The 27,482-nt window shown below is 44.6% G+C and overlaps 1 protein-coding gene across 2 annotated transcripts; it reads right to left on the reverse strand.

Annotated features, from left to right (window-relative positions):
• Nucleotides 1–1,968: 1,968 nt before the first annotated feature.
• Nucleotides 1,969–26,304, reverse strand: LOC149303732 (D site-binding protein-like). 2 transcript variants are annotated; one of them, XM_089481195.1, is made up of 4 exons: nucleotides 25,831–26,304; nucleotides 16,084–16,419; nucleotides 5,640–5,860; nucleotides 1,969–3,675 (listed from the first exon to the last, which is right to left on the reverse strand). In XM_089481195.1, exons 1-4 carry the CDS (start codon nucleotides 26,027–26,029, stop codon nucleotides 3,460–3,462), a joined length of 972 nt encoding a protein of 323 aa, XP_089337321.1. In that variant the 5' UTR covers nucleotides 26,030–26,304; the 3' UTR covers nucleotides 1,969–3,459. The 2 variants fall into 2 exon arrangements, with proteins under 2 accessions (XP_089337321.1, XP_089337322.1); XM_089481196.1 differs by lacking the exon at nucleotides 25,831–26,304 and adding an exon at nucleotides 21,940–23,500 and having other exon boundaries at nucleotides 1,970–3,675.
• Nucleotides 26,305–27,482: the final 1,178 nt, after the last annotated feature.

The following is a 27,482-nucleotide window of genomic DNA, read 5'->3' on the forward strand; positions in this document are numbered from 1 at the left end:
TTAGGTTTTATATGCACCACATGAACCACTCTATTGATGAAGAAAGGTATAAGGTGTTTTAATGTGCCCAGACACATAAAGAGCTACAATAGGATAAATGTTTTGGACTACAGTTGCTGTCACATCCTGTAGTTATGCAGGGAAGCTGTCCTTGTAACTTGTTGGTGGGTGCCTTCAAGTCATTTCTGTTTTTTGGTGACCCAAGGTGAACCTACCACAGGTTTTCTTGGCAAGATTTCTCCAAGGAGGTTTGCCCTTGCTTTCCTCTGAGATTGAGAGAGTGCAACTTGTCCAAGGTCAGCCAGTGGGTTTCTATGGCTGAGTGGGGATTTGAATCCTGGCCTCTGAATGTCCTAGTCCAACACTCAAAACCACTACACAACACTGGCTTTCATGTGTTTGTGTCTGCCCTGCATGGATTTTCAAAAAACTTTGCACTGCAGTGGTCCCCAAACTGTGCCCTTTAAGAGATTTTGGACTTCAGCTCCCAGAAGCCTCAAGCCATGTTGGCCAATAGTCTGGGATTCTGGGAGCTGAAGTCCAAAATCCCTTAAAGAGCATAGTCTGCGGACCACTGCTTTATGGCCTGACACATGGATGCACTTCCAACCCCTTAAAAGTTAAAAAACTGACTGACCTATGATCAAGAACTTTCAAGATCCATGCAGCCTTAGCCATGTTGGCTAGAGTTTCTGGCATGTGTAGTCCAACATTTGGATGGCTGCACGATTCCTGAACGTTTTAGGAAGTCACTTTGTGGTCTGCATGGCCCAAGACTGCCACAGCAGCAATACAAGGCCTCTATAACAGATAGGTCATCCTCTTTTTAGTCATCTGGTTCCAAAATCTTTCAAGCAGGATTGCCATTGACTCAAACCTGGGACAATCTCCATCTTAGGCCCTTGGGTGATTTTTTTACCAGTGGTCTCCAGGAGCTCCCAATAAGAGGCTTGTAGTGGCCTCCCATCCAAAGGACCTGTTCAGTACAATGCCACTTTATCATCTGCAGCATCTGTGCGTTCCCAGACCACTCACTGCACCCATGGATGCTGCTAACTGATAAAATTTGAGAAACGAGAGATAAGGCAAACAGATCTGAGGCTGATGTCTCTTTGGCCCTTTACTAGATGCACAGAAATTAGGATAAACAATGTAAAATAGGCAAGAATAGGTCAAATTGGCACATGCCATTCAACGGGTAGAGAACCTATGGTTCTTCAGATAATGTTGGCTTCCTCACTTCTATCATCCCCAGCTGCATAGGTCAAAGGTCAAGAATATAGGGGGGTAGTAGATTTGGTTATACAATACTTGGAAGAGCTGCTGCCTTTCCCCCATTACACAAACTGCGGAATTAAATCTGTCATTATACAGTAAACTGCTCCAACCTGGCACCCTTCAGTTATGCTGAAGAACTACCATCAACCACAGCCACTATAACTATTAACAATGCAAGATGTGGATAATAGGAGTTGTACTCCAGCACATCTAGAGGCAGTAGGTTGGGAAAGGCAGTGGTACAAAATCATGGGTCCCCCCACACCTCCCCTGCCTTTCCCACAGCACATGCACAGCCTTGGAAAGATATATATTTATATGTATTTATACCCAGCATAAGCATAGCCAGACAGATAAATCCTTTTTAAGCTGCAGCAAAAGACAGGGGACATGGACACTGTTCATAAGATGGAGTGGACCAGGAATAAGTCCCAGGTCTAGGAAAAAGAGTATAAAAAGTGATTGGACCAGTAAGACCTATAAAAGATATGGCTGATGAAGAACATAGAAACACTCAGGTTTGTTTATTGTAGCCTAAACCTGACAACATAATTGTTATCTCCAACCAGAGTAAACGCATTGACTTGGCAAGTCACTCATGTATATTAATTTGGTTCTGTGTCTCTCCAACCCAAGAATTCGATTTCGGACTGTATCAACACACAGACACATAAGTACAAACATAAAAGAAGTCTAGGTATTCTTTTTTTAAATCCTGTCTTTCTTTATTCCTCATTGCTCACAGTATACAATTGTAAACATCCTTTTGAAAAAGTCTCCCACCGTTGTCAATTTCTTTCAAAAGTCCGCAGCAATACTTATTACATGGAAAATTAAAAAGACCAGGAACCTCCCCAAAGGAGATAAGATCATTATTTCCCCATTCCCTTTCTGTACGAAAGAACCATCCTTTCCCCTATAGAAGAACAAAGTTTAATCTCTCAAGTCTCTCCTGGAGTCTCTCTCTTTATATATATATATATATTGTTTGTTTTTACAAAAAAAGAGAAAATCATATATTTATATATATATCTGTTCATATTTATGGAGGGTCACCAATGAGGTTTTGTGTTTTGAGTTTCTGTACATATGATGACATCAGACAGTGCTGGAGACAAAACATGAGGAAGGCAGGGGGGAACAGAAACCATCACTTGCTTTTGAACTAAAAAAAAGGTATCATAGTAAGAAAACTGGAATAGTTGAACTAATAGCCCCCTATATCTGCCCTCTGACACAAAGCTCCTTTCATTCAATTGTGGAAAAAATATAAGTGTGCAACTCTTTTGCTGTTCTAAATTTGGCATTTTGTAGGCAGAAGAGATTTACTGGCATCAAAAGAAACAACTCCTCCTTGTCCTCTTTTTCAGGGTGCCAGGACTCCTGGGTTCTCTGATGAAGGGCTTGGTAGGACCTCATGGCTCAACAGGGTGAGATGGGAGCCCAGAACACCTGGGTCCCAAGGTTCACATTGGGCAGCTGATTGCAATTTCCAAATCCTCAAGTGCTGCCTCGCACAAGAAGTCAAAGGGGAAAGGGAAGAAGGGATGGGTAAGTTGTGTGCAAACACCTGCTGTAAAAAAGATGCACCAGCTGTCAAAGAGACAGCAAGAAAGAAAACGAACCCAGCCGTCCTGACACGCCAGACACCTCCTGGGGCCAGACGGGTCACCGGCCGAAATGCCACGTATGACAGAAGTGAGCAGATGCAGAAATCTGCAGTTGAATTCTGTCCTTTAAGATAGAAAAGTCTGCCAACAAGCCAAACTCTAGTGTATGTATGTTAGACAGTGTGTGTGTGTGTATGTGTGTGTGTGCAATACATCTTCCAGCGTGCTATAGAGCCCTTGTGTTGTTGGTTTTTTTGCGGTGTGTTTTCCGTGTGCCTACGATGCCCAAGTTCAACATCTCGAAGTCACTGCCCTCGTCTTAGCAAAGGGTCAGCGCGTGCCAACCCTACGAAGTCTTATCCCTTCTGTCCTGCACCCGGACCACGGTAGTCCCCGCATAGGGGAATTCGCCCGCTTCGGACCTTTTCCCCCTCGTTCCAAACATCTGTTGTTTGATTATTTGTTTGCCCGGTTCGGGAAGACGGGGGTCAGGGTTGAAAAACCAGGGTGGCCCCACCACCACTTCAATGGTGGGACGGTAGAGAAAATCGCAGCATCCTTGCCATGGGTTTTACAAGGTGCCATGCTGAGATTCATACTTGGAGAGGATGCTGCGGTAGCGGGTCAGTTCCTGGCGGATATTAGCCACTTCCTGGCGGAGGACAGCATTCTCCTTCTCCAGAAAGGCTGCCCGCACGGTGATTTGGTTCTCTTTCAGGCGGCGGGCATCTCGGGAGCGTTTTGCTGCCTCATTGTTCTTGTAGCGCCTGTTCCAGTATTTCTCATCCTGGTCAAAACAGAAAAGGAGACAAGAAGGGGGGGACTGAGGTCAGAAAAAGCAAAACACACAATGGGGCACACTAGAAAATGTCACATCACAGTTCTCTTCATGTGAAAACAGCTCTGAAACATTTGTGGACCCAACTCCATTCTGAAAGCACTTATGATAATAATCTTTCATTTGAGACAGTTTTACACTCGGGACAAATGAATGCAGAATCTTACAAGTTGGACATGGGCAAACTGGTCCAAATCGCTGCCATGCACAACTAAGCCCACCCAACCGCCCAACATCTGTTTAAAGACTTCCAAAAAAAGAGAATAATAAAATCAGAGAACTGGAAGGGGCTCAAGTCTTCTACCAAGCTGTTTTGGGTAGCTTTTAATCTTGTCCTTTCTGAAATGGGCCTATGTGATCTTCCATTTAATTTTATCCTTACATTAATGTGGTATGAAGGTAGCCCTCTCAAGCTCAGAGGCAGTCGCCAATCCAAGATCACCCAAAGAGCTTTGTGGGATTTGAAAGCAGATTTTCTCCTCAAGGAATGTCACAGAGAGCAGGATACAAGCCTGTTCTCCACTGCCTCAGAGGACAGAACCAGGTTTAATGATTTTAAGTTATGGGAGGGCAAGTTCAATAGAACGTTAGAAGGACTTCTTGACTGTAAGAGTGGTCAAGAACCAATTGCCTACAGAGGTGGTGGAGTCCTCTCTGCTGCGGATGTTCTAGTTGGAACAAGATTTTCAAACCTTTCTTCAAAATGCTTTTTTTATATCTATTTATGTTGATTTATTTATGCTGTATTCATTTATTTATTCATGCTGAAGATATCTATCTAATTTTGTGGTTAGCTTTCCTTAAAATTTATTTTAATTTATTGCTGTTCATGTATTTCTGTTGTATTAAATTTCCATACACAATTGTCAGCTAAATACAATTTAGCTATTGAGGGCACTGCTCTTTCTTTTCCTTTTTCTTTTTCCTTTCCTTTCCTTTCCTTTCTTCTTTCTTTCTTTTTGATAATTTTATTCAGACAAATTGCGCTGAATCACTGAGAAAATGGTGCAATTTATGTGAAAGTGGTATATAAATATTTTTAAATAATAATGAAATTAATCATATATCAATTTCCTAAGGTGTTCCAGTCTCAGTTAAAATTTCTCAACAACAAAACTTAACAATCAGAGTTTTGTTGTTCAGTCACTGTAGGGATGTGATCCCAAGTACTTTGCATCCGATCAGCTGTTAAGTTCACAGAGTGATCTTGGATCTTTCTCTTCTGCCCCAGCCTAATCTACTTTGCAAGGTTGTTATGAGTATAACATTGGGTGGGGTGTGTATTCATCCCCCCATCTTATATTCATAACAAGCTCTTTTTTATTGTTAGTGGGTTGTTTTGTAATTGACTTGTTAAAATGATTTTAATCATAGAAGATAAAAGACATAAAGGATGAAATGAAATAAATTGCACTCATGGAGAAAAAATAGAGACAAAGGAAGAGAAGGATGAAATCAACTAAGGTCCAAAACACACAGCAGAAATAATCCAGTTGGAGACCACTTTAACTGCCCTGGCTCAGTGCTAGGGAATCCTGGGAATTGTAGTTTATTGTAGCACCAGAGCTCTCTGACAGAGAAAGCTCAATGTCTCACAAAACTATGGTTCCCTGAATTCACTAGCATTGAGCCAGGGCAGTTAAAGCAGTCTCAAACTGGATTATTTCTGCAATGTGTTTTTATCTCATTCTTCAAAATGGGAAAGACCTATAGACTAGAGCTTGGACAAATGGTTGTTCTGGACTACAGAAAATCCCTCAGTCAGCATGACAAGGTGGCTGGGGGATTCTCTGAACTGCAATAATTTTGTCAAGCTTGGCACAAAGGTTTTAGCTGCAGTTTTTGAATCCAAAGTGGTAACACTGACCCCACACTGTCTGGGAGCATCAGTGTACATTAGCTCCTGTCCTCACCTTTTGCTCATCTGGAACTTGTATTTTCCGGGCCTTTTTCATGATGGGCTGGGGCTTCAGCTCCTCCTCAGAGAACCGATGTTTACGGGGGTCAAAGGTCTCGTGTCCTGGGATGCTGGACAGTGCCAAGTCCGCTGGGTCAGGGTCAAAGTTCATGAGGACCTCCACTGCCTCGGGGTCCACCGGGCTGGGCGTGCTTCGGGACACAGGGGTGATGGGACCTGAGGTGGGTGAAGGAGGCAGGTGAGAAAAACCCAGGTGAGTTTCCATACAAATAAAAAAGCCACAAGAGGGCAGCAACAGTGCCTCAGGTATGTTTATCTGCAGTGCAGCAGGCCGGGTCTGCTCTGTCCCACAACTCTGCATGTGACCCGGAGTCCTTTATAAGCAAACACACCTATTTTAAATAGCCATCCTAAGATCTTCCCACTGCAAAGCCCTCAGAGAAGGTAGAGAGAAAAGACACTGTAGGGGAAGGATAGGGCTGCAGGGTGTGTGACTTGACAATGGGACACATACATGCACTGCCTTGTGGTACTCAGACAGCTTCCTCCACCACAAACAGACACACACTCACACACCACAAGGATTAAAGACACACAGAGAGGGGGTGGCAAATTTCAGAGAGATTAAAAAAGCATCATGGAACCTGTATTGGGAATGGCACCGCACGCTAGGCAGCATCCAGCTGGCTGGCCACGTGGGCTAAATGGATCTGTTCAGTGCTGAGCAGATTGGAGGATGGAAGTGGGGGAGAAGAAGGATCTGAAGGAGGGTGGTGGCTTCTGGAGCCATTTCTCCTATGTGATGATAGCCACCCAAGGCTGTGGACTTATCACGTGCACCAGAGAGTGTGCAAGAGAGGTAGCTCAAGTTCTTTTTTGGGGGGAACTGTAACTTCCAGAATCCCCCAGCCAGCCCCCCCCCCAGCCCCCAAAAAAGAGACCACTTTAACAGACCTGGCTCAATGCTAGGGAATTCTGGGAACTGTAGTTTTGTGAGATATCACAATAAACTACAATTCGCAGGATTCCCTAGCACTGAGCCTGGACAGTGAAAACAGTCTCAAACTGGATTATTTCTGCAGTGTGTTCTAGACCTAAGTCTAACCAAGTGTAACTCTGGCAATCCTTCCAAGAACACATATCCCTGATGTTTCAACACCTTCTCCTCCCCCACAAATACCCACATTAAAATCCTTCTCAAATCCCAATATCTAGCTTCCTGTCCTTGGCCTGCCATCACTCCACTCTGCGATGGCCAGACTGGATGGAGGATGATGGGAGTTTGTATTTCAATATTTTTTTTCTTTCCAAGCTCTGGAGGGAACTAAGGATCTAGGCAGCTTTCCCTAAACCTGATCCCTTGCAGAACCCAATAATCTCTTTACATACAAACACACACACTAGATCACTCTCTCTTTTCTCTCTCTTTTTTAAAGCGCTATGACTACCTTTCTACTAGCCTTCCCCCTTTCTGCCCCACACAAAAGAGTGTCAGGGGTCCAAAATACACTGCAGAAATAATCCAGTTTGAGACCACTTTAACTGCCCTGGCTCAGTGTTAGGAAGTCCTGGGAACTGTAGTTTATTGTAGCACCAGAGCCCTATGACAAGAGAAGGCTAAATGTCTCACAAAACTACAGTTCCTAGAATTACCTAACATTGAGCCAGGGGAGTTAAAGCGGTCTCAGACTGGATTATTTCTGCAGTGTGTTTTGAACCACAGCTGGGGACCCCTTTGTGCCAAACTCTTCAAATTTAATGCTTTTTCCCTTGGTTAATGCTTAGTTCCCCCCCCCCGACAAGCCCCCCCTGAACATGCACAACGATTGCTACTAGATCCCTCTCCTTTTGAAAAATCCCATAGACCAGCTCCTACTGAAATACCCCTAATTATCTCTGTCTGTCTGTCTGTCTGTCTGTCTGTCTGTCTATCAATTAAAAACATGAATCCTGGTTCACAATCCCCTTCCAGCAACAAGTAAAAGCCGAACAACAACCGCACATTAAAGGCAACAAAATTTTGTTATGGCATAAGCTACTGTGGGCTACAGCTGGTGTTGCAGGATTATTCACCGGGGTTGTACAGTTTAAGAAATCCACAAAACAAAAACCTTTATTGGGATGACCAAAATGTACAAAATGCATGATGCAAGCTTTTGAAGCTCCACTGGCTTCTTCATCAGGGAAAGGTGTTAAAAATCATACACGAGGGAGAAAATGACATGTCACAGGCACAGGCCTGCATTTTGTCAAGATGGCTGTTCTCAGTTAAGATGGTACAGAGGGATATCCCATTTTTGGAGAAAAGTGGGATATAAATCCCATAAACAAACAAAATAAAATATCTCCATCTAGGCAGAAGCCATTTCAACACAGCTACCCCTAAATATGTCTTTCATCTTAGAAAAGCTATTTTTAAAAAATAAAGAGCAACCCCCCCCCCCAAATCCGCAGCCAGTGTGGATACTGTATGTGGCATAGTGGCTGAGGGATTCAGAGAACAGTATAGTGGGCCTTTGGTATCCTCTGATGTTTGATTCCAAGTCCTCCATGGACACCAAAATTTGTGGATGCTCACGTTCTATTAAATATAATGGGGCAGTAAAATGGTAACCCTTATAATAAAATGGGGAAAAAATCAAGATTTGCTTTTGGGAATTTATATATATTTAAAATATTTTCAAGCTGTGGATGGTTGAAACCCTGGATAAGAAATCTGTGGGTGCGGAGGACCAAATGTATTATTTTATTAGTTAATTTTCTCAAGTTTGCAGCTACCTTGGAGATCCTGGCTAGGATTTGGGGGGGCTTCCACAACATCATATGCATGGTCTCCAAGACTCCATTAGATCCCCCCAACACCCCTTTTAGAAGACCCCTGGGATCCTATCCCTCCTATCCCCTGAGAGCTCTAAACCTGCCTTACAACCCACTGAATTTCACTCACTCACACACACAAACTTGGCTTCTAAGGAGTTGTCTGGACTCCCTCACAACACACCCAAGAACCTGGAAAATCCCATAGGCAATGTGTGGCAAGAGCAAGCATGGTGTACTGGTTTGAGCATTGGACTAGGACTGACACTGCTTTAGCTGCCATGGTTTGTTGTCATGGGATTCTGGGAATTGTATTTTGTTGTGGCACCTGCTGTCTCACACAGAGAAGGGTAAATGTCTCATAAAACTACAATTCCCAGAATTCCATAGCATTAAACCATGGTGGTGGACTATGACTTCGGAGACCAGGCTTCAAATACCCACTTAGCCATGGAAGCCCCCTGGGTGACCTTAAGCAAGTCAGTCTCTCAGCCTCAGAGGATGGCCATGGCAAACCTCCTCTGAAGAAACTTGTCAGGAAGACCCCATGATAGGGTTGCCATAAGTCAGAAACAACTCGAAGGCACACAACAACAACAACAACAACAACAACATGACTCAAAGGAAGAGAAGAATCACTCCCTTCCCCACTGCCATTCCCTTTTCTTTTTGTGTCATGTCTTTTTTAGTCTGTAAACCTGAGGGCAGATAAATGTCAAATTAGCAATCTGTAAACAGCTCTGAGAGCTTTTGTGGCTGGAGTTGTTTGTTGTGTGCCTTCAGATTGTTTCCTACTCATGGCAACCCTAACATGGGGTTTTCTAGGCCAGTTTCTTCAGAGAGGGTTTGCCATGGCCATCCTCCAAGGCTGAGATAATATGAATTGCTCAAGGTCACCCAGTGCGTTTACACAGCCAAGCTGGGATTCGAACCTTGGTCTGCAGAGTCATAGTCCAACACTCAAAACATTCTAAGGCTGTATCCACACTGCAAAAATAATCCCATTTGACATTAATTAATGGCTATGGCTCTGTGGTATGGAATTCTGGGTATGTTAGTTTTGTGTGAGACAGCTCAGGTGCCACAACAAACTACAATTCCCAGAATTCTATGACACTGAATTGTGGCAGTTAAAGTGGTGTGAAACTGGAATTATTTCTGAAGTGCAGATGTGGCGTAAATAAATAATAAAACAATGTGTGGCACAACTAATGGCGGCCTCCCCCAAAATTTTAGGGCACAGTAGCAAAAGTAGCATTGTGTAGCCTAGTGGTTTGAGCATTGGACTATGACTAGAGACCAGGGTTGGAATCCCACCTCAGCCATGTAAATGTGCTGGGTGACCTTGGGCAAGTCACACTCTCTCAGCCTCAGAGGATGGCAATGGCAAACCCCCTCTGATGAAATCTTGCCAAGAAAAGCCTATAATAGTTGCCTCAGGGTCACCCTAAATTGGAAACGAGTTGAAGGCACACAACAAGCCTATCCTGTGTGTGTGTTTAGAAATCACTAATGGGCTCACTCAGGAGGGAAGGTTTGTGGTCTGGGCAAGTGCCTTCAAGTTGTTTCTGGCTAATGGCAACCACAAACACTCGCTCTTCAGGAAGCCTGTCAGTAATTTCTAAACACACACACACACACACACACACACTTAAATTAATATAGACTATATTATTATTATTATTATTATTATATTAAATAATAACATCTCCTCTTGGTGAACTGAGGCTGCCTGGAGGGCTCCCTCTCAGGGCGACCAGCCATCCTCCTTTTCTAGGACATGCCCTACATTTTTCGGCCTTCTATCCAGGAGGAGTTTTAAAACGTCCTCCATCTTGAGCCTAAGAAGAATGAACTGACATTTCTAGGAGTGTTTTAAGCTTTTATTTGGCAACGTCCTCCATTAGGGTTATGTGTCCTCCTTTGGGGTTAGGAGGACACCTTGCTTCCCCTTCCTTCTTTCTCCCTCAGGCCTAAGTGGCTGGGAGAGGAGAGGCCTAGGCCCGCCTGAGGAGGAGGCTTCTCCACCACCAGTCTCCGCTCCCTCCTCCTCCCTCTCCTGGCCGCCGCCATCGGGGCCTCCTCGCACACGCCGCATCCCCACGTGCCCCGCTGCTCTGGGCCCGCCCTGCGCCGGGAAGGGCGCCGCCTGCCAGCTGGCGAGGGAGCAGGCCCAGCCCAGCGACATGTGCTCCGCGAAGCAGGGCGAGGAACGTGAGCAGGGAGAGAGGAGCCTCCGTGCAGAGACACGAGACCAGCCCCGGGCTGCCCGGGCAAGAGGAGGAGGAGGAGGAGGAGGAGGCCCACGACAACAACACCTCCGCCGCCGCCGCCAATGCCATGGGATTCCCCAGCACCAGCGCCACCATTATGAACCACAGTCACCCAGGCGTCCTCCTTCCCCAGGACACCCCCAGCCTTCCGCCCAAAAAGAATGCCCCTCAGGGCTGCATCCACACTGGAGGGATAACCCAGTTTGGCACCGCTTTTAACTCTTTTCTGGCTCAAGGCCTCTGGGAGTTGGAGTTTGTTGTGGGGCCCACAAATGGAGGGCATGTCCTGGGAAAGGAGGATGCATGGTCACCCTAAGGCGACTCTAGTATAGGGTTTTCTTGGCAAGATTTCATCAGAAGGGGGGTTACCATTGCCTTCCTCTGAGCCTGAGAGTATAACAAATACTTATTATTATTATTATTATTATTATTATTATGTGACTTGCCCAAGGTTTGACCCAGGATTCAAACCCAGGTCTCCAGAATCATAGTCCAGTGTTCAAACAACCTGACTCTGCTTTGGGACTACAACTCCCAGAATCCCCCTCCAGCAGAGTCAGGCAAAAGTCATTGGGCTGTGTGAAAGGAGGGAAGGTTTGGAGAGGAACTCAAATAAGGAAGAAATTGTGACCTCCTAAATGTCACTGGACTCCAGCTCCTATCAGCCACAGCCCTTGTGCCCAGTAGTCAGGCATGATGAGAGTTGCAGTCCAGCAGTTTAGGGTGAACTTAATTTTCCCAGCCTTATCCTGAACTAGAAACTTATAGGCTAGCTATATTGGCTTGTTGGTTGCTAAAGGTGCCTTCGGTCTGCTGCAGTTTATTTCTGTGAGATGTTCACAGTGTGACATTATAACAGACAGGCAGAGTTTGGAAAGATTACTTTATTGACAACTCCCAGAATCCCCCAAATTATGTGGTTCTTCCATGCTGATTTGGGGATTCTGGTAATCAAAAAAGTTAACTGTTTCAGGCTTTGCATAGAAGAAGATATTTCCTCTGCTTAGCTGTGGTTGGCTATAGTTCCTTCACAGCAGAGCTGCATTACCTTCTTTTTCCAAACTGGGACTGCATCTGCACTGCAGAAATGGTGCAGTTTGACACCACTTTTAACTGCCATGGCTCCGTCCTACAGAATCAAGGGGTTTGTCATTTTGGGAAACACCAGCACTATTTGGCAGAGACGGCTAAAGTAAAATGACAAATGTCAGGGTTCCATAGGAACCGCTTTGATCTAATTTGGAAAAGCGGTATATAAATAAACATTATTATTATTATTATTATTATTATTATTATTATTTAAGGCAGTGTCAAACTGCATTATTTCTACTGTGTAGATGCACCCAGAGTCTCATTCTGGTGGTGTATGGGTGTTAGTATCCAGGAATTTGGAATAACGGGGCAAAGTCATAAACAGGTCTGAGCAATCTGGAGGAAGAAGGGGCATTACTATTTTGAGGAGAGGGAACAGTTGGCAACTAGGATTTATGGGTTATATATACAAGACTGTCTAGAGGGGAATAATGGTTGATAGTCAGGGTTCTTAAATTCTAATTTTGGACCTTCTCACACAGTTACAGCAATATGAAGCCATTTTTGACTGCCATTGCTGCATCCTGTCTTATAGCTGCATAAGGAATCCTGGGATTTGTACCTTGGTGAAGCACTAGATTTTGCTGAGAATTCTTAATGCAACACTTCAGATCCCATAGGATGCTACTGCAGTGCCATAATTGCATAGTGCATAATGCATAAATTAGGAATGGGAATCTTGCATCCCTCTAAAATTTGTTATTTGACTGCAACTGCCAATATCCCTCTCCATTGGCTCCATGGTTGATGGAGGGTTGCTTGAGTCATTCCTAGTCTGAAAGCTGTCTAGGGCATCAGGGAAGGAATAAGGAAATACAGGAATTGGAATTGGAAGTGGGGAGCCAGAAAGAGTACCTAGAGCTGGAAGGAAAGCAAATGGGGTGTTTATAACCAGGACCTCCAGGAAATTTGAAAGGGAAGCGACAAACAGTAAAAAAAAATTGGTTCTCTGAGACAGAAATAGGTGATGGGAGATTAGTGATGTACAGATGAGGCAGAAGTATCTAGGGTTGTGTCTTCATTACATGGTTGTATCCATTTCATACAACTTTTAACTGTCCGATACCCATCCTATGAAATCTTCAGATTTGTAATTTGATGTGGTACATAGGACTTTATCACACAGGCAAATTGGTTAAATCCCGTGCAGAAATGGGATTTTAAAATCTACAGAACACACTCCTTTTTACTTTCGAGAAGCTCCCAAAAGTAAAAAGGAACAGATGCATTTTGTTGACTTTGCATTCAGATTAATGTTGCGTTATTTCTCATTGAGGCAAACGTCTGAAAAACCACCCGCTTTTGTGGATTATTTCTAATTTCTTTTCGGGTTAACCCCAAATGTTGTGTGAAAAACAACCTGCTTTACGTTTTTTGTTTCACTTTAAACCAAGTTTCTGCACAGGATCCATCCCGCGTGATCAACTCCATAGAATTCTCTGCCAGAAAGCTGAAATTTTTGTCTCCAGAGAATTCTAGGCACCTCTCCACACTACAAATCCCAGGAGTCCATAGGATGGAGCCATGCCAGTTAAAGTGGTATGAAACTGATACAACATGCAGATACAACACCTGCATTCTCTGGCTTGTGGGTCAGAAAAGATGAGAGTCCAGATATCTGGATTACATCTATGAGATGAAAGGGAGAAAGGGAAGAGCTTGGAAATATTTGGTTTTTGGTCTCCCAGCCAGGATGGCTACTGAGCTCTAAGAAAGATAGAGAGTTGAAGAATCAGGATCCAAATGAGATCAAGTAGAAGCCATGCAAGAGGGAAGAAGGAATAATATCAGAGAGACCTATGGGATCAGGTAGTCTCTCTTTTCACATACTGTCAAGGCTTGTGGTTTGAGAACCACCACCTCCCCCCATTTACCAAATTTATATCTGTGGATTATATAACTCCTTTTAAAATTACATCACCTTGTGACATCAGTGGTACACTTCCCACTACTGGTGTGATGAGTTACCATTGCGACTCAACTGGGAGTCAACTTGGAGTTCTGCGGCTGCGATCTGTGGGGCATTCCCCGAGGACATGAATCCCATGGGTCTCGATGTAATTCACTAAGGGATGGACTCTCCCCCAATTTCTTTCTCCATAACCACAAGCGCTAGACTCCCAACTCTACATTTCCAAAAAACCCAAACATCTCATGATATCCAACCCTCCTTTCGTACCAAAACTACGACTAAATGAAAGCAGAAAAGGGACATTCAGAATCAAAATCACATATGTAACTTTCAAAATCAAAATGCTGCATAAAATATTATGAACACAAAGCTTCACAGACCTGGGAGGGGAGGGGGGAGCCCACAACAATATACACATAGACAGTTTGAACAGTACTCCCTCACACTGCGAATCAAAATACACACACTTTAGGACACAACAGCAATAAAATATGAATATTAGGTCAACCCAAACAGACAGTTTGAAAGAAAATTAGATTTAGGGAATGCTTGCAACATTTTAAAGAAATTTAAATTTCTGTAAATAAATTTTAAGTTTCAGAAGTCACTGGCATCTTAAAGATGGGTGAGACATACTCTCAAGGCGAGCAATGTTAATTTTTTTCTCCTGCAATCCCCAAAATATAAGTTACCAAAACTCATGAGGTTTTAATGTATCATATATTTGTTAGTTAAACCAGAAGTGGGAAACAAGTAACCCTCCAAGTAACTTGGTCAAGTGTGGCTTGTGCCAAGAATGATGGGAATTGCAGTCCAGCAACATCTGCAGTGCCACAAAAAAAGCATTCACTCACATATCTTTATAATGTGATTAGAAAGAGTTCTAAGGTTTTTTTTTACCTCCCTATGAACTAATATAAGCACAGAACTGCTACCAATAAATTGAGCAGGTCCTCACCTGTTTAGGTTGAGCAATACTGTGGCATCCATTGCTCCTGGACCAACTGTCCTGAGATTCCATCTCCTGAACTCCCAATACTATCAATGTACTGGAAGTACTATTGAAATTCTAAATATCTGCAATAGCTGGCCATGCATTAAGAAACTTGTTTCCATACACTAGGAGGAGGCGAAAAAACCAATCTTCCTGTTACTCAACAAGATCAACATGTCCTTTTCCTTTGTTCCAGGGTGATCGGTGCATGTTTGTGTATCTGCTACATATACACAATTATTTCAACAGCAAGGACACAAATAGAAACCAGAGTGGTGACTTTAAGCACGTTCTTTCTGACAGGAGAAGGCTACCATTATCATGGCAACCAGGAGTTTGGATTGAAAACTATGTGCATTCTGGAAAGAGATTAGAAGCCACCAATTCTCTCTGCAGCCAGGTAGGTGGCACATAAAACAGGCTTAATTCCTCGTAACCAGAGACAAAAGTCCTCTGTCTTTATATCCAAGGTGTTGATGTCAAACCAGATTTTGCACTTGGAATAAACAATGGACATTTTGCACAATTCCAACATTTTATTTTTATTCAAAATCTGAATTTTTGACAAGGAGCGGATAAGAGACAGACTGGCATCAGGTAACATACAGCCACCAGAACTTTAAGCAACAAGAGGAAATAATTGTTTAACCCTTTTCCTGCTCCAAAGTGTCTGTCTCCCCTATGCTGCTTTTCATTCCATCTTTCACTAACTTTACAAGAGAAAAGCCTTTGTTACATCAATTTTTGTACAATGTGTACACTTTCCCTTAATTCTTGGTGCATTTCAGACAAACAGGATATGACAATATGGACTGGTACTTAGTGGTCGCATCCACTAAGAGGGGTGGGTAATATGTGGCTATCCAGACAACTCTGGATTGCAGCTCCCATCAACCTTAGACAACAAAGCCAATGGATATGGATAGTAGGAGATGTAGTCCATAAACACCTGTAGGCCTACACATTGCCCACTCCTGCACTGAAGGGTCACACCTTTCTGCTAGGACTCTTTTTCTTGCAATTGGTTGCTGTTTTACACATTACATAAAGACAAATCAACCAAGCATGCTCTTGTCAGGGACTGAGGTTTTCATCATGGCAGGATGAATGTTTACCCTCATATATTTGTGCTTCATCTACCTTTTTAGACATATAATTAGCTCATGTTCTGTGGATACCTGAGAAATATAATGTGTCAATCCTAAAAAAGAAAACAGACTTTTCAAATCCTAAAATAAGAAAATAGACTTTTAAAAACTCTCACATGTCCCTCAAGAACCACTTTCAAAAAACAAGAAAACCACATTTGTCATTTCTTCCTCACCACCCACCCACTGTCCAGGAAGCTTACCTGTCTTGCTGCAGTGGTGGTCATAATCGCTACCCACTAGGCCTTCACCGGAGGAAGAGCAGACAGAAGACGACGATGCGCAAGAAGCCGGACGGCTAAGGTCCACGACAACTCCACTGGAAGGTGAAGGAGTGGGTTGGCTGCTTGGAGAAAAGGGTTGATGGGCTGGGCTTGGGGGCAAGCCATTTTCCAGTAAAAATTCATCCAAGTCAACATATTCAATCTCATTGTAGGGCAGAGTGCGCTCCCAGAGGAGTGAGCCCAGGTATGCACAGTGTCCTGGCCGTGAAATACTTAGGTCATCTTCCATTTTGCGTTCCTTGTCTTTGATAACACCTGCAATGGGACAGAAAAGGGAAGAAGGTAGGAGATATTTGGCTTAAGAAGCAAGACTGATGGGATGGGAAACATTTAAGTGTGGTGATCTAATAGGGTCTCAACCGAAAATATGAAAAGAAGTTTGATGGAAAATGAGAATAAGCAACCTAGAGACTGGAATGTAATTCTTTTATGACGTCTGGGAAATTTATATTTTGTTGGTAATGGAAATAGTGGAGCAGGAAGAAACACATCAAAATCACTAATAAAAAATCCATTTCTCAGCAGGAAAAAGGGATTCCATACTTAATGTTCTCTTTGCAAGAATATTTGTCACTGAAGACCAGGTTTGCTATTAATAATATGTTGTATAGAGTAAATAGTGCTACTTATTACACCATTGCCAGCATAAATGAGGCATGAGAGAGATTTATAAAACTACTCACAATCAGATATGAAGAAGACAACAGCTCAGAGGAGAGGAAAAGGCAAGTAACATAAATTCAACTACAAATGTTTACACTTCTTTACAGTTAGGAAGCAGAACTGAAAGTTTAAGCCACAGGAGATTTTATATCCATATCTAAAGAAAGCTATGTTTTATGCAGAGCTGTGTCTGATTTCACAATATACAGGCCTATCTTAAACGCAGCTATCCCTCCAGAAGTCGAACTGTTGCTCCAACACATTCAGCTTCAATATAACCTTTGCTGTTTTTGCAGACATTCCCCTTGCCCCATCCATTTCCATTTACACTTCTCTAATGTTATCACTGTATTTGAAGGAGAAAGAAATACACAACTGGTGCATTTGCGTGACAAAGTTTTTCTTGCCACAAGCCATCCCAAGTCTTGTTAAGAGTGTAGTTGCAGGAGTTACTGGAGAGATGCCAGTGGTGTATAAAAGCATGTGCCAGTTAGTACTGTTCCACCAAGACTTGTTATGCTTCAGTTCCATGCTAACTAAATAAAAGAGATTATCCAGAGTACCCAGATGAAACAAATGCACAGATTATTTGAAAATGTAAAATTATCTGGCAGATAGATAAAACCTTGAAAAGACAGTAGAATCTTTGTGAGTCCACATTTAGTCACACATCTGGGCAGTAAAGGGTTTTGCAGTAGAAAAGAAATGGATCCTCCCACAGCCCAAAGGAGGAAAAAGATTTAGAACTTGATGAGTGAAACATTGCCAAGACTTTGCATTGTAAAGTTTTTGTGTGTTTATCTAGTTGTGAGGAGGTAGCCACTGCAGGCTCCAGGCTTTTTGAAGCTCAGGTAAACAGGGCACTTGGAACTGGTTATGCAAACCAAGAATGTTCTTGTGTCTGAATTTCTTGAGTGCTAAGTGCAAACTGAAAAAGATGAACCTGGACAGGTGTTTGCCACTCTCCAGTTGAGCCATGCCATGCCATTCTCTGGACACAGACCTAACCCCAGGCAACCTAGCCTTGGACAGTGAAGGAAGGAGGACCTCCCACCCGTCTCTCAGTACCAGCAAGCATAAGAACTGCAGCCAGCATCTGCGTGATTGCACATGGGTTTTCCTTGCCCATTTCCTTGGGCCCCATCGTGTATTTATTTCGCTGTTCCTTACATTCTTATAGCTGGAGGGCTCAAAACAGACAGCACTCGCTTGCTAAAAAGATGAACTCATCATTCTGTACAGTCCCTGCCTATGGGCACAACATAAGCCCATGTGTGTTGTCAATGTATGGACAGATCAAAGGATAGGCGGGCGATAAAAGGCATGGATGGATTATACAGATACATGGCGCAGAAAGCTCTGAAAGGCAGGAGACTGTGTCCCGATAGAGGCAGAGATGCTGGTGCCAAAACCTGCTGAGAGGGCCCCATCCCTATCTCTCTCCAGTCCTGGCGGCCTGCGTGCAGCTCACCAGCAAAACGTGAGTGCTTGCCTCACCCCGGCTGACCCCTGTGCCTGGCCACACTTGATTGGACTCGCTGCCTCTCCCTCTCCCTTGGAGTTCTTTCAGCCCATCTGCCTGCCTGAATTTGAATCCCTTTAACCCTCCGTCACTCCTTGGCCTCGGTGCAACGACAGCCACAGGGTGACCCTGGGGTGTGCATGTGTGTGTGTGTGAGAGAGAGGGAGCGAGAGAGAAACTGCACATGACCCTCTAGTGCTGTTCAGATGCAATCCTATCAAAAATGTTAATTTCCTACCATGCCCTAACACACACATGAGAGCCAGTGTGGGCGTAGTGGTTTGAGCATTGGACTATGACTCAGGACACCAGGGTTTGATTCCCACCTTGTCCATGGAACTCACTGGGTGACCTTGGGCAAGTCACATTCTCTCAGCCTCAGAGGATAGCAATAGCAAATTCCCTTTGGAGAAACTCACCAAGAAATTCCATGATAGCTTCACCTTAGGGTCATCATAAGTTGGGAATGACTTGAAGGAAAACAACAACAACCCAACACAGAAATGCACAGACACACACCATGGAGAAAACCCAAAAGACTCAATCTGCTCTTCTTACTCATATTCTCATATCCTGACCTCCAAACCAGTGCTGGAAAAAAAAACTGTAGTCAGACTGAATGGCCCTTGTGGTCTCTTCCAGTTCTATGATTCAAAGGCCTTCTTTTCTTTAACCACAGCTCCTAGAATCCCTGCTTGGGGAGCCCTCTATATACACAGATTTTTTATCTATGGATTCAAGCATCCACAATGTGAAACTATTTCTAAAATGTATAAATTCCAAAAAGCAAACCTTCATTTTGCATGTTATATAAGGGTCACCATTTTCCTATACCATGGTATTTAATGCGATTTGAGCATCCACAGATTTTGTTATCCTTGGAGGGTTCTGAAACCAAACCCCACCAGATACTAAAGGTCCATTGTGCTCCTGAAAAATAACAAACCCAAGCTCTGTCTGTAACTTTCTATTGAACTGTTAAAGACCTTGACCATTAGCCTTGATGCTGAAAGGTCTATTTGCCCCCCTCCCTTCATGCTGGGTCATTAGTCTTCTCTAAACCTACAAGGACAAGTTGTGCTCTTTATACCAAAGGATCCAGGAGTTCGGAGTCATCTTAAGGGTCACTCATTACATTTTCCAGCATCATAGTGCTTAAATGACTGAGGGGATACAAAAAGCCCAGCACTCTTAAACCACTTTTCTGTTTCTAGAAGGTGCCAGTGTGGTGTACTGCTTTGAGTGTTGGACTATGACTGTGGAAGATATTTTGGATCCCCGTTTGACTATGGAAATCGAGTGGGTGACCACAGACAAGAGACACACTCTCAGCCTCACAGGTATGCAATGGCAAACAAAAAATTGAACAAATATTGCCAAGAAAACCCCATGACAGGTTCACTTTAGGGTCACCACAAGTCAGAAATGACTTGAACGTACACAACAACAGCTGTTTCTATAACGGCATTACCAGGGCACACAAGTACAACTGGACCAAACACAAGGAACTTCTGGATTTCATGAAGCCACCACTCCTTGGATGTTTTCTCACATAATTCCAGCACTCCTGTTTTCTCTCTTACACACAAACACACACACGCAAAGTTCATCAACTTTACTTCAATGCAAGAAGCTTCACCTATTTCCCAATGTGCCCAAGGAGGAGTCCCAGATGCCAGCTTCACCACCCACTGACTTGGCCTCTTAAGCTTTGGTGGTAGTGTTATTTACAGGGCAAGGTACTCCTGAAGGTGCCCAACCCTTTGCACGAGGCTCAGGCAGCCCTGGGAGTGGCACACCATACCTGAGCCCTGACTGTGCCCGGACACGTGGGACAGACGTCCAGACCCAGCTGACAGGCTCTGGCAACACCAGGCCGGTGCCCCGAAACTGGGTGAGTCACCCAAAACACCCCATGGATTGTCTAGGTTAAACCTGCACCCAGCTCCTGAACCTGAACAACTGTCTCACCCTGATTTATCCCAGGTCATTCTCTCTCCTCCTCTTTTCCCAGTGCACCACCCCTCATCTCCAAGCCAAAATTGGTGCCATGACAATATGTCAATGAGGTTTGGAAGAATAAAGTGTTAGGCAGTGGCAGTTTCTAATTCAGTCCTCACAGGGGCAGCTGTGGGCACATTCTTAATCCTCAGTTTTGCCCATCTGTCGAATGGGAGCAACATACAGTTTTTAAAAAATGGGATAAACCTACTTTGAGAGATAACTTATGAGATAAATGACATAGCACGGGACTATTTATAGTATAAACAACTGAAAGGAAGCACAGCACAGAGAGAATTCAGTGATAGAACAATACAGTACCATACATAAATAAATGTGTAAACATTCTGTCAACACTCCCAACTTTGCTTCTTAGTACCAACTCCTTATCATTCCAACACTTCACACATCTAGTCCAAAGTGTCCTTTTACCCTTGCCCTGCTTGCATCAGTCTTGGCCACTCAAATTCAAAGGTCAACTTCAGCCAGATAGCTCTCACAGTCAACATCATCCAAATAAATCTGAAGTTGAGAGACATAACTACTAATCCTGGCTCTGCTAGAGAGCCATCAAAGAAGCTAGCAGCACCTCAGTTGTCCTCTTCTATGAAATAGGAATAACAAATACTATAACTGGGTCTGTGGAGAGTGCAGAGCTGTTGAAAGTGATCTTCCTGAGACAGCAGAGAATTCTAGATATAATAGGACAAAACTGCAACCCTATGCATGCTAACTTAAGGGAGGGGGAATCCATTGTATGTGGTGGGACTTACTTCCAAGGAAAGACATTTAGGATGCAAATCACATTGGAGCCTGACCAAAAATGAAGGGGGCGAGAAAAAACTAAACAGAAAAACAAACCAAGTTCAAATTAGTTTCTTAGCAGCTGGAGTTATTAGGAACAGATAAACCTGCAGCTGCTTTCTGCCCAATTCCTGTTTACTTTCTCTTTTAAAGAGGAATCATTGCCATTCTCTCCTGTACAGTAATAACCACCAGAAGGGCAAAACAGTGACATTGGGTAGCCAGGATGGGCATCCACCAGAAATTAAATTCAGTGTTATGTTCAGCCATATAAACCCACTGGGTGACCTTGGGCAAGGCACACTCTCTCAGCCTCAGAGGATGGCAATGGCAAATTCCCTCTGAATAAATCTGGTCAAGAAAACCCCATGATAGGTTTGCCATAACTATGATACTTGAAAGCACACCACCACCACCACCACAATAACAACTTAGGCTCATGTTCAAATTCATGCTCATCTATGCTTCCCTCCTTGCATTCAAAGAATATTTTGCACTTGTGGAGAGGGAAAAACAGAAGCCTCTGTTTAGTGCATACTGCCTGACAGGTATATCATGAACAAGTGATGGTGGTGGGGATACTGTTAAAAATGAAAAAGTTGACCTCCATGTAGAATCTAGATCCAGCAAAAAGCAAATAAATAAATAAACATGCAATTTTGTCATAAATGCAATTGTGCCAAACATACAATGTGGTTCTCCTTCCCCCCTCCCCAGCTGGCCTGGCTTCCCAAGGCAGCCTTAAGGGGCTTCCTCTTCACCCCAGAAAGTAACCAAATACTCACCATCAGCGTCGGTGTGTCCTCCTCCCATGATGTGTGCCAACCAGAGACTCAGTGCCAGCTTGTGGACACTGGGTACTGCTCACTAGGCTTCTCCTGTGACTCCTTCTCTCCCTCCCTTAGTGGTGAGGCGTTGACCCTGGGTGGCACCCTGAATGCCCCTGTGATGGTACCAGCCTTTCCTCCTTGCCCTTCTTTGCCCGATTGCTCGTGCGAAAAGACTTGTGAGAGAGTGTTTCCCGGGGCAGAGCACTCCCCAGCTCCACTCCGCCTGCACGTTTCCCTCCCTCCTGCTGCGTCCCGTGGCCAGGCTGTGTGCAGCTTTAAGGGATTTACTGCTGCCAGCCAGCCAGCAGATGTAACAGAGAGTGTGTATGGTGTGTGTGTGCATGCATGTACAGAAACTGCCGCTTGGTGGTGGATCACCCTGGAAAACCCTGATGAGTTGGCACCTCTCCAGCAGCCAGAGATGCCAGGGTTCCCAAATCTTCCCCTGCCTCCCCTTGGCCTCAAAATGCAGAATTTTAAAATCCTGGCTCTCCCGTCTCACCTATACTTATTCAACCTGCCTTCTCTACATGCAGAATGAATGCAGTTTGACACCACTGTAACTGCTGTGGCTCAATGCCATGTAGTTTTGAGCCTTCTCTGTCCTCTACAACCAACTACAAATCCCAATATTCCATAAGATGGAGTTGGCGCTTCTCCAGCAGACAGAGATGCCAGGGTTCCCAGATCTTCCCCTCTTTTGCCTGCCTTCTCTTGGCCCCCAAATCCAGGATTTTCAATTCCTAGCTCCCCAGTCCCCCTTCGCACCTATACTTATTCGATCTCTCTTCTTTACATGCAGAATGATTGTAGTTTGACCCTTGCATTTGATAGGTTTGCCTTAGGGTCACCATAAGTCAGAAATGACTTGAAGGCACACAACAACAGCAACTGTTGTGTAGTTTTGTAAGACAGTGAGCCTTCTCTATTTACAACCAACTACAAACGTCAATATTCCATAGGATGCTTCTTCCTGCCTTCTTTCCAACCAATCCATGCCAAGAGTTTCTTGCAACCTATTCCTTTTCTCCATCATCATCATCATCATCATCATCATCATCATCATCATCATCATCATCATAATCTTGTAGGGGGAAACCCCTATCCATGGACATTGCAAAGTACTGACACACAAGCCAAAGCAAGGTCTTAAAAACTGAAATTTCAAAATTAACAACAGCAGAACAGCAATGTACGACAACACCCAGCATTTTGAAAGATTTAGTAGAGATGGAATAAGCTAACGTTTGCTTGACTTTGGAATACCATTCTTCCTCAGATCTTCAGGAAGATTGGCTCTCAAACCTGCCCTGAACTTAAGCTTTCTCCAATTCCCCAGGTCAGAGGAGATGGACCACACAAACATCTGGACAACATCAGTGGTGGGAAAAGAGTCCTCTTATCTTCAAGATAACCCAGAGGTTCTGTCTGAATCCTCCCAATGCATACTATTCCATCTGAGCCCTTAGTTCCTTCCTGTGAAAACATACTTCATCCCCCATCTCCTTAAACCAACACATACACAAATCTTTAGTGAAATCCTTTCCAGAAGAGAAGGGAGACCTGTGCAGTTATACATAAAGTCGGTGGTATGAGGCCAGGAGAGCTCAGTATATCCATTGGGAGGACCATAACACTCAGAATCCCCCAACCAGCATGGTTCTTGAAGACTCTCAGATCTGTAGCCCAAAAAAAGAACCTCTGCCCATGAGATACACTCGTCCCTCCACATTTGCTGGGGTAGGGGCACAGGACCCCATGAATGTGAAAAAAACGCAAATAACAAGAGGACGCCTCTCTAGGAATCTCTAGGTTGTCCAATGCAACTCTGTGGTCAACATCTGCCAGACATTGACCACAGAATTGCGCTGGAGGAGCTACAAATGCATAGTGGAGTGTTTCCTCTAGGAACCTCTAAGTTTTACCATGCAACTTTTGATTAAAGTTGACCATAGAGTTACACTGGAGACCTAGATATTCCTAGAGAGGACATATTAAGCAAATCCATGAATAATCAAATCTGCAAAAGTCAAAGCCACAAATATAGAGGGACGAGTGTATTTCTTGCAAAGAAGTCCTTTAGGTTTTGCAGTTAAGCCCAAATGCATTGGGAGGGGGATTTGTGCAGGGATTCATAGGGCTGGCGATAGAATTAAAGCGTGAAACACCACATTAATTTCAAAAGTCCAGTTGAAATGGGGACACTGCGTGGGAAGAAACACTCCCTTTAAGCTCTCCTCCTCCTCCTCCCAGCCCCCACCCACACGCCAGCTCCAGTCCCAAAACCCAGATGGAAGGAGACAAAAATGAAAGCAAAGCTGACTGTTCAGATTCTGCAGGCCATCTGGATGGAATTGGAGGTGCAATGGGATGGGAATGCAGAAACACAGTGCATCTCATTACCAAGAAGGTGCCATATCCACTGTGACCCCCAAAACAGGCCTTGGCATGATGCAGGCCACAGATTTTGTGCTTTTTCATTTTAAGTTATTCAGTTCTTGGTGGAGGGTGATGTTTGCATGGCACATTCAAAGAAGTAGAAAGTGTTCAGGATCGGGACAAACAGAGGAACAAACAGATGCACACATGCCAGAGGGGCACCACAGGTATGACCAATGCAGGCCTAGGCTGGCATGGAAGTTGCCACCTGGAGAAGGTGGCAGAGATGGGGTTGATTAAAAACCTTGGGTTGCGTGAGGGTGAGAGATGGGGATGGCAGTAGAGGAGCAGTTATGCAGTTGGGAAAGTTAGATTTTTTGTAACTGCAATCCCTGGCTGCATCCATACTGGAGAAATAACCTGGTTTGGCACTGCTTTAAGTGCCCTGGCTCAAGGCTATGGAATTCTGGGAGATGGAGTTTGTTGTGGGGCCCGGAGCAGAGCTCTGCTTTGCTCTGGGCCCACAACAAACTCCAACTCCAAGAATTCCATAGCCTTGAGCCAGACAACAAGTTAAGGCGGTGCCAAACCAGGTTATTTCTCCAGTGTGGATGCATCCCCAGAATCCCTCAGCCAGAATCCTGCCAACCACAATGGCAGGGGAATCCTGGAGATGGATCCCACCCTTGCAAAAAACGTACCCAAGCTGTGCTCTGCATCTACATTCTGCATTATGTACATTGGCTAAACTAACCCATGTCCCCAGAGCTGTCACTGTGCTGCCATGGTCTGTCTTTGAAAGTACCCCAAAAGATTCTTTGCTGATTTAAATTAAAGGCAGGACATTGATGGCATGCCAGGACAGTGATATTTAGGCAGGAAAGAGAGGACTGGACTTACAACAGGGAATGGCAAGTGCAGGGGGGCAGCGGGAGGGAGGGAGGGAGAGGCCAATTGGCACCCAGAGAGAGCTAGCCGGGCACCTGGGCATGGCAAGCACGGTGGCACTCTCCTTAAGCACCCCAGCTGTAAAATGGGACTAATAGCAACGTTGTTATTCCAAGGGCAAACATGATGGTTGGAGAGAGGGAGAAGGAGAGAGATGATACACAGATAGATCAGATGATAGATAGATAGATAGATAGATAGATAGATAGATAGATAGAAGAGTAGACAGATGACACACAGAGAGAGAGAGAGGTGACAGATAAGGAAAAGAGAATATAGATAGAGACAAAGGTGATAGGCTGATAAGAGAAAAAGAGAAGGTAGGTAGATAGACAAGATACTGAGAGAGAGAAGAGAGAAGATAGATAGATGAAAGAGAGAGGGATGGATGGATCTAGAGTGCTTGAGAAGAACCCAAAGTGAGCCCTTGGCCCCGTGGCCGGGGAGAGTGCCCTCATCCGGGGCTGACGGAGGAGGGCAGGCAGGGGCTCTGTCTGGGAGGCTCCGGGGAGGACTGACCTGGGTTGCCCAGCAGCAGGTGCTCCTTGCTGGCTCTGCGCTCGGGGCTCTTGCCGGCGGGCCCCTGGAGGAGGCTCTTGAGGCTGAGGGCGGCCGGAGCGGGGCTGGCCAGGGCCCCGGGGGGCGAGGCGGAGGAGGAGGGCGAGGAGGAGAGCAGGGGGCTGGGAGCCGGGCTGCTCTGGGCCGCCGGGCGAGCCATGGCTCCGGGAGGGAAGAGAGGCAGATCGAGGGGACAGGCTCAAGGCTTGCAGCAAGAGCAGCAGCGGAGAGAGGAGGAGGAGGAGGAGGAAGATGCCCCGGACTCTGAGCAGCAGCAGCAGCAGCAGCAGCCAAAGGGGCTCTTCTCCAAGCGCTGCTTCTGCTTCTGAAATCAGGCTCCAGGGGGGCAGGCGGGGGCTCCAAATTTAGCAGCCAACCGGCGGCTCCGAGGAGGACCTTCCTTCCTTCCTTCCTTCCCCAAAAGGTGGCTGAGAACGAAGAGAGTGTGCCTCCCTTGCAGGGACTCAGCAGCAGCAGCAGCAGCAGAGAAACTGGAGGGAGAGGAGGAGGAGGAGGGCTCTGCGTGCTGGCCCTCGTGTCTCCCTCCCTCCCTCTCCCTCGTGGGCCTGCCAGGGAATTAAGGAAAGGAAAGCCACTAGTAGATCTCATTAGATTGAAAGGGATCCAAGAGGGAAAGGCATGGCTGAGGCAGGGGAGCCCAGAAGCCCTCCGGGAAGGAAAAGGCTGCCCCCCCTCTCTCTCGGACTTGGTCCTCCTTTCCCAGGACATGGCCTGACATTTCCACCTTCTGTCCAGGAGGTCCTCCATTGCATGTCCTCCATAGCAGGACTTAAGATCTCCTCCAAGGCACGAAGCAAGTGCTGCCTCGACTGCAGGGTGACCAGGCCTGTCCTCCTTTCCCAGGACATGGCCTGAATCTTTCAAGCTTCTGTCCAGGAAGAATTCCAAAAGGCCCTCCAACATTTTATGGCCGCCATTAAGGTGTTCTAGTTACGTATATTTTGCAGATATCATGTAGGCATGTCTCCTCTTCAAGATAACTGTATGTGGGGTCTAGTCTAGGTGACTATATATATGACTATACAGACATACATATGCAAAATATACATCATTAGAACATCTTAGTTGGAGAATCCTCTTGAAAGGGACATATGCCTACTATATATATATATATATATATATATATATACACACACACACACACACTGTATATAGGCATGTGTCCCTTTTAAAATAACAATATATGATGTATGATGATTATATATACATACATACATACACATATATCTGCAAAATATACATAATTAGAACACCTTAGTTGGAAAGTCCTCTTGAAAGGGACACATACCCATGTAATATCGATAGATTTTATATAGATAGATAGATAGATAGATAGATAGATGATAGATAGAGACATGTGTCCCTTTCAAGAGGACTCTCCAACTAAGGTGTTCTAATTATGTATATTTTACTATATCTATATATATAATAAGATCTGCAAAATATACTGTACATAATTAGAACACCCCTCTGTGTGTGTGTGTGTGTGTGTGTGTGTGTGTGTGTGTGTGTGTGTGTGTACATATGGGCAGCTTACACAAACTCTTCCACCTGCTTCCCTTCAAGCACTTTATTTTGATGATGATGATGAT

Source organism: Sceloporus occidentalis, unplaced genomic scaffold (assembly GCF_023333645.1).
Source record: "Sceloporus occidentalis isolate IW3139 unplaced genomic scaffold, rSceOcc1.0.p SCAF_14, whole genome shotgun sequence".
Lineage (NCBI taxonomy): Eukaryota > Metazoa > Chordata > Lepidosauria > Squamata > Phrynosomatidae > Sceloporus > Sceloporus occidentalis.

What these genes read in the sequence shown, in the direction of transcription:
- LOC149303732 (XM_089481195.1), bottom strand. Translation starts at nt 26,029, where the DNA reads ATGGCTCGCCCGGCGGCCCAGAGCAGCCCGGCTCCCAGCCCCCTGCTC. An exon ending in CCTGCTGCTGGGCAACCCAG is followed by an intron (nt 16,420 to 25,830) that starts GTCAGTCCTCCC and finishes GTCCCATTGCAG; the next exon opens with GTGTTATCAAAGACAAGGAA. An exon ending in AAGTTCCAGATGAGCAAAAG is followed by an intron (nt 3,676 to 5,639) that starts GTGAGGACAGGA and finishes TGTTTTGACCAG; the next exon opens with GATGAGAAATACTGGAACAG.